An 8,092-nucleotide genomic window follows, 5' to 3' on the forward strand; every position below is an offset into this window, starting at 1 on the left:
AGAAAATTTGATCCCTATGCTGTCAGGAGAAGGACTGTTGTTGATTATCGTTTCCACACCAAGGAACAACATGACTTTTATGAAACAGTGTTGCTGGACAAGAAAACCATTCTGTGTGACATGAGATGGGTGGACTGGACTTACATAGATGACAATGAAGATTACTTCCCTGGAGTGCATGAGAGCTTTAGGATGAATGAAGTTGACAAATTTTTTGGACAGAAATTGACAAAGTGGAATGATGAGATGATAATGCAATTCTGCTCCACTGCACATTTCTATCCAGATGGCAAGATTGTCTTGATGACAGAAGGAACCAGGTATCAGTCTACAATTGCTGAGTAGGCCAAGTTGATCAATGCCCCTGCTGAACATGAGGATGATATAGATGTGTATGCCAAGCCCAGGAAGGACCACAACTCCAGGCACATATGTACTAGGAGATTCCTGATAAGGCTTTGGAGACTCACAAGTTTGGATCCATCTACTACCTTCTCTCTGGCTTGACCACCACCAACACTATTCTGAGGCACAGTTTGTTGCCCAAGTCAAGATATCATAGGATGATCCGTGGCCACTCCATCAACTTGCTTCACTTGTTTGATGTGCCACAAAAGTTCAAGGTGACGAGTCTCATTATTGAAACAGTAAAGAGAACTGCAGCTGATCAGAAGAGATCTTGTGGATATGCCCCTCACATTCATATGCTTATCAACTCCAAGATGGGGATAGGGACATATCTTCTTGACAAAGAGCATCTTCCCTTGAGGCCAGACTTTGGGGACAATGAGGTTGTCATGGATGCATCTCATCCAACATGTGCAGAAGCCCAGGAGAAGAGAGAGAAAGCAAAGGCTACAAAAGCAGCAAAACCAGCTAGTGCTCCAGATGCTTCATAGGTGATACTCAAGACCAAGCAGGATCAACTCAGTTATCTGCTTGAGGCTACCATGAGCATTGAGAAAGGATTGGTCACCCTGACTTGGAATCAAGAGAGTCTTGAGAGGATCATTGAGACAAAAATTCATGATCTAGATGTGAAGGTCACAGAGATCCAATCAACAGTGGAGAGACTCCAGGAAGAGCTTGAAGAAAGGAGTGACAAACCAACTACAGATGCATTTTAGCAAGTGCCAAGGGCACAAAGGTCTTTAGCTATGCCAGTTGCCAGTGATACCAGGACTACATTGTCAGACCCTGCAGCAACTGCCTCAGTGATTCCTCCATTTTCAACTCCTCCAGCTCCACAGACATCAGCTGAAGATTTTGCAGACGGACTCCTCTCCACGCCATCTACGCACACTGGAGAAACTAGCCAGAAGACCCCTTCAGGATCTCCCGGAGATCGTGCCTAGAGTGCCATATAGCATTATGCATTTTCAAGCTTTTTGGTAACTTGTTGCCAAAGGGGGAGAAAGTGTATAGATCATTAGGATGAGAGAGAGAGAGCACTTTGCCTTTTTGTTGCCTCTCTTGCTACTCTGGTCATTTGCTTTGATCGTTTGCATGCTACAATATTTGTGCTTGTGTGTGAGATATTCTTATGATCATATGTTTGATCATACTATGCTTTAATGTGTGCTTGCTTGATGATATCCATTACACTTGTGTATGATCAATCATGTTTGTCCTTAGTGATGAGTGCATGTTTCTTATAGCTTATCATTTTGAGCGCTCCACCAAGATGTATCTGACATGGAAGAGTGACCCATGATCCAATCTATTGTGCATTTGCATTCAAAAGCAAATTTTAAATAATGCACAAATTTAGGAGGAGCTCTTGCTTATCACATACTTCTCAAAGCGACGATGTATTTCTTTTATATTATCATTTGTCAAAGTTTTGATCTATATGTCATCATCAATTACCAAAAAGGGGAAGATTGAAAGTGCAACTAATCCCCGCGTGGTTTTGATAATTCATAACAACATATAGCTCATTGAACTAATATCCTTTCAAGTTAAGTATTTCAGAAAAGTTCAATGATTGGCATGGCATGACTAGAGATGTGGACTCCTCAAAATGCTAAGGACAAAGATTGGCAAAGGCTCAAGACTCTTCATTTTCATTTTAGTGATCCAAGATCACATTGAGTCCATAGGAAAGCCAATACTATTAAAAGGGGACGAGGTGTTGCTTAATTGTCTACTTGCTCAAAGTGCTTAGTGATATTGCTCCAAAACCCTCAACTACTTTCTCATTTCCACATATGTCCAAAACCTAAAGTCAAACTCGGCCCCACCAACTTGATCTATCCAGTGCCACCGAGTTCATTTGACATAGCCATAGCCAGAAACCCTATTCAATTCGGTCTCACTAATACAGCTCTCGGTCTCATTGAGATGGCTTTGCAAACTCTCTGTTTCCCTTCGTAACATTTCGATGTCACCGAAATGAGCGATCAGTCCCACCGAGTTCGCATTGCAAACTCTCTATTTCCTTTTCGTAACATTTCGGTCTCACCGAAATGAGCGATCGGTCCCACCGAGTTTGCTTGACCAAGTCTCTGTTTTCTCATCACTGAAATCGGTCTCACCGAGTTCATGCGATCGGTCTCACCGAGATGAGGTTTTGCCCTAGCCCTAGCACATCGGTCCCACCAAGTTGATCTCATCGGTCCCACCAGGATTCCTAACGTTCACATTTTGAACTAAATCGGTCTCACCGAGTTCTTCTATTCGGTCTGACCGAGTTGGGTAAAAAGTGTGTAACGGTTGGATTTTTTGTGGATGCTATATATACCCCCTCCACCCCTTCTCCATTTGAGAGAGAGCCATCAGAACGTGCCTACACTTCCACTACTCATTTTCTGAGAGAGAACCACCTACTCATGTGTTGAGACCAAGACATTCCAATCCAACCACCAGAATCTTGATCTCTAGCTTTCCCCAAGTTGCTTTCCATCTTTCCACCATAGCCAAATCTGTGAGAGAGAGTTGAGTGTTGGATAGACTATCATTTGAAGCATAAGAGCAAGGAGTTCATCATCAACACACCATCTATTACCTTTTGGAGAGTGGTGTCTCCTAGATTGGTTAGGTGTCACTTGGGAGCCTTCGTCAAAATTGTGGAGTTGAACCAAGGAGTTTGTAAGGGCAAGGAGATCGCCTACTTCATGAAGATCTACCCAAGTGAGGCAAGTCCAATGATGGGATAGGCAAGGTTGCTTCTTCTACCCAAGTGAGGCAATCATTACCCTTCGTGGGTTGAAGTCTCCATCAACGTGGATGTATGATAGCACCACCTATCGGAACCATGCCAAAAATCTCCGTGTCTACATTGCGTGTGCCTTCTCCAAACCCTTCCCTTTACCTTCATATGCAATATTTTACTTTCCGCTGCTACACTCTTAGAATTGCATGTGTAGGTTGATTGCTTGACTTGTGCTAAGTTGCTAAAATCTGCCAAGAATTCAAATTGGTAAAAGGCTAGATTTTTATTTGGTCAAGTAGTTAATAACCCCCATCTAGACTTACTTTTGATCCTACAACAACACCTAAGCACCGCTCCGCCCACATATCAAATTATAAAAGTAGCAAACACAAGTCGAACCAACATGATGAAAGTAGCATGGTGAAATTCCCGTGTACCCTCAAGAATGCTTTGCTAAGAAACCATTTTGGCCTGTCCTTTGCCACAAAAGGATTGAGCTACCTCGCTGCACTTTATTTACCGTTACTGTTACTTGCTCGTTACAAATTATCTTGCTATCAAAAAACTTGTTACCGACAATTTCAGTGCTTGTAGACATTACCTTACTGAAAACTGCTTGCCATTTCCTTCTGCTCCTTGTTGGGTTCGACACTCTTACTTATCGAAAGGACTACGATTGATCCCCTATACTTGTGGGTCATCATTCATCGACGTTACGAGGGACTCCAAGTACGATCTACACCGACACGTTCTTCTTCCGTTGTAACTTGGTGACTGTAATGATTGTGATCCCAACCCGTGATGCATCTTCATATTGATCTTGGGTGATCGTAGGTGCAACTACTATGTTTACCAACAATCAAGGTGTAGGTGGGCCGATGATCTCGAGTGGTATACTAACAACCTACCTCCCCGCATCATCGAATGTCAAGTCGGCACTGACAGGTGCGCTCCCGAGACTACGGGACACAGAGAGGAGTTGAACCCTCAATGGGATGATTACATGCCGGATCTGAGGGACAAGAGGCCATTAAGGCCCGAGAACCCACCTCAGCCGATTTACCAATCCAGGCAACGTCGAGCTGCTGGACATGCGGGATACCTAGCCTGGCTGGCCAAACATGGTGATCTACGTGATTACACTAGAAACCAAAATGTATCCATGTCACATGTGCATCATGCCACTGCACGTGTCCGAGGAGCTGCTCACCCCTAGTGTTTTATGGATGAGGTCATTGAACATTAGTTCTCAAACGGTCTAAACCCGCAAACATCGACCAAAACGACGGCACCACAGATCCCTTGGTATGGATTGGGAATTTTCTCCTTGCCGTCCACATAGCAGGTGGAGACAGTGTCCATGCTATAAAATACTTGCCATTGAAGTTAAAGGGCTCAACCGGCATTGGCTGAACAGTCTCCCGCTAGACTCGATTGACGAATGGGACGACCTAGAATACGAGTTTTTTTCCAACTTTCAGGGCACTTATGTGAAGCCGCCTGATGCCGATGACTTGACCCATATCGTACAAAAGCCTGGTGAAGCAGTGTGCAAGTTTTGGAATAGTTTCTTAGCAAATACAGTAAGAACCAGATTGTGGACTGTCCCAGCGCAGAGGCCATTGCTCCTTCAGGCATAATATCAACGATGAATGGCTGGCCAGCGAACTTACACATGTCCAAGGACCATGGTAGACCTCACCCAGCTGATGAATAGATTTTGTGCTGGTAAGAATAACTGGCTCGCTCAAAAGCAGCGCTGAGGAGGTGCTCCCGGCACGTCCAAGGTGTGCGACAGTAACGGAAAACCCCGATGCAACCGGCAGAATAAGCGTTGCAATAGAAGTGACAACGACGCCGAGTACGGCGAAGTTAACGCTGGATTCGGCAAGCAACATCGAGGTGGCGGCAAAAAGAAAGCCTTTCCACGGTGGAGGCGACTTGCAGCTAGATAAGATATTGGATCAACCCCGTGCCATCCACGGAAACCCTGAAAAGCCGACCATTCATACCAACAGTAATTGTTGGGTGATCAAGCAAGCCGTAAAGGTTGAGGTCGAGAACCAGGGCAAGAGTCAGCCCCGCAATAATCATAATGGGGATAGAGACCAGCCTGAGTCGAGCAACACTAGCCAAAAACAGTTTCCTCCTAAGGTGAAGGACGTGAATATGATTTATGCTATCCACGTCACCAGAAAGGAGAGACCGGGCCGGCCCTGGTGTATGGCTAGAGGGGCCACCGCCTAGGGCCCAGGACTGGGGAGGGGTCCATAATCTCTGGTGTACATGTATATACTTAGTATAGCCCAGCACAAAAAAATATAGAGAAAAAATTAAGAGGGAAACGAACAAGTTAGGCTAGACCCAACTGACTTGGCTGGTTACACCGCACGCATTGATCAATCTATCTTTTTCTTAGAACCATTGATCAATCTATCTGAATACCTAATCGCTTCATCTCTTCCTCACCATGAACCGCTCGGGTTCTTTCTTTCGCCGCCACTGCACGCGGCAGCCTGGACGCTGGTGTTGCGCGTCCGCCCTGCACCCTTGCCGGCAACACGGTATGCCGCTGCCGCGCGCCTGCCTTGGCTGGTTGGCCCTCACGCCCAGCCATCCGCGAGTCCGCAACCGCGAGTTCGGCCATTGTTTCACAAGTACATATGGATTTCATCTCCAATTTCAGTGTATAAGATTAGGGTTTTGATGTAAAAATTTCCAATACTTTCTAATTTCTATACCCTTTTCTTCTGAATTTTAGGACATAGCCTGCCTTACAATGTTACCTAAGAAGCGTTTGTCGGGTGCTGAACAATTGAGAAGAAGAAAAGGCGATCTAAAAATTCAATCAGAGAAAGGTTATTTGAAAAAGGTATTTTACATCTTTAATCAATGTTTATGTATCACACTCACACGTGCACATACATAGGACTTAGGGGCCCATGTCGTCGAGTTCGTCCTAGAGCCTTCCGAAATATAGGGCCGGCCCTGAGGAGAGACATTGTTCGCTCCGTGATGTATATGCCGTGGAGCCCACTGAACCAAAGTACAACCTGTGATGTATGTCAGGTTGGTCATCGGGCGAAATATTTGGGATCTATTTGAGCGTCCGTCCTCAGCACCATAGAAGTGTCACGTGTCTTTTTAACACAATACAGTCATAGATGCTCACCATACACTCATCTATGAACGCATGCATGCACACCTATCTCTATGAGCACTTTTTTTCTGAGGAACTGGCAGGAGCGCTACCTTTTCATTTAGTAGAGGGAAATATGTACAATGTGGCATGTTTTTGAAAGGGGGACAAGCAGGAAACCCCAAGATCCGAAAGGATCACACTAAGTGATGCATGCTAACTACTCATGAATTTGGGTCGCTCTTGGCCGGAAGGCCATGTCACGCTGCATGATCTCCTCGAAGGTTAAGTGCGCAACCTCGATGCAAGTCAATCTTGTGCCTTCGAAGATTCGTCGTTCCTCTCCTTTCATGCGTTCTACATTATATAGATGAGTCATCTGCTGCGACGCCTTCTCAAATTGATGTCGGAGTTTTTGAGGCCAGCATCCCACCAAGCGTCGATTGAGGGGGAAGCGGCAGTCGGAGCAAATGTAAGCGGCTCCCCCACCCAATTCAGGATGAGGGTGCGGACTGCGGAAGTGAACGGGCAGGTCTTGCAAAGGTGTTCTGCATTCTCGTTGGTACAGAGGCATAGTTGGCAGACGGAGTAAGTGGCCAGCCTCGCAGGGCGAGACGGTCAGCCGTAAGGATCCGGTTGTGGAGGGCCAGCCAGGAGAAACGCTTGCACTTTGGCTCCGTGTGGGCCTTCCAGATTTTGTCGCAGAAGAATCTCGGATAAGATCCAAGGAATTGCGCCCGATAAGCCGAGCTGGTCGAATATTCACCATTGGGGTTCCAGTTCCAGGAGATGGTGTCCGGAGAGTTAGGGTCAAGGGAGGTCGACGTGACGGTCGAAGCTTGCTCGATGAATTCTCTTAGATGGGCTAGAGAATTCATCTTGGCGACAACACAGATCCAGGCCTCCTCACGGAGCTCATCATGCACCGACCTGTTTTTCCTAGTTGCAATACCAAACAGACCGGGGCACAGGTGCCGTAGGGCTCCTTTTCCCGACCAGTTGCCGTGCCAGAAGGAGGCCTTTTACCCGTCCCCAAGGGTGATTGATGTGGAGGCCCTGACTAGGGAGAAGTCGGAAGCATCACAAGGCAGCAGGGATCCGGCCCAAGGTCGCGCAGGGTCGTTCCATTGATGCCATAGCCAACAAAGTCTTAGCACCCTCCCGAAGCGTTCCAGGTCGGTGATGCCGAGCCCCCCGAGCACTTTGGGGCGGCAGACCGTCTTCCAGTTTACAAGCGAATGCCTGCCGCTGGCATTTTCACTTTCATCTCCAGCCCAAATGAAATTGCGTGTGATCCTATCCACCTTGGCACTGGCCCACTTTGGCAAGGGGGTGACCGTCATGTGGAAGGTGATGATCGAGGATAGGGAGGACTTTGCCAGGGCCACCCTACCCGCTCTGGCGATGTTCTTGCCTTTCCACCCAGGCAGTTTCCCTTGGACCTTGTCGATTAGCGGTTGAAGGTGGACCTTACATAGCCCGCGTATGTGTAGGGGCCGGCCCAGATATTTTCTCAGGAATGAAGCAATTTTTGCCGGAAAAATCTATGAGCACCTCTAGTTATTGAACCGGCACAACATCTTAAGATTGACGAAGTCATCATAGATGTTAGAAGGGAGAGAGAGAGATTGGTGGAATAGTTCGTTGTATTGCTTGAGCCTCATGGGCATATATATATGAGTACATGGTCATCTTGGAGTACAAGTCAAGGCAGGAACAAATCCTACGCTATCCTATATTTCCTAAATAAACATTATACTCAACATCGCCCCGCAGTCACAACGGTAGCGACGCAGACG

General features: G+C 46.6%; 1 protein-coding gene across 1 annotated transcript in view; it reads left to right on the top strand.

The window, feature by feature from the left end:
• Window positions 1-7,475: 7,475 nt before the first annotated feature.
• LOC119309394 overlaps window positions 7,476-8,092 on the top strand; it is a 4,431-nt gene continuing 3,814 nt past the window's right edge. The window contains exon 1 of the mRNA XM_037585407.1: window positions 7,476-7,643. Within this exon, the coding sequence (XP_037441304.1) occupies window positions 7,476-7,643 (168 nt within the window). The remainder of the gene's footprint in view (window positions 7,644-8,092) is intronic.

The sequence above is a fragment of the Triticum dicoccoides genome, chromosome 5B (assembly GCF_002162155.2).
Source record: "Triticum dicoccoides isolate Atlit2015 ecotype Zavitan chromosome 5B, WEW_v2.0, whole genome shotgun sequence".
Lineage (NCBI taxonomy): Eukaryota > Viridiplantae > Streptophyta > Magnoliopsida > Poales > Poaceae > Triticum > Triticum dicoccoides.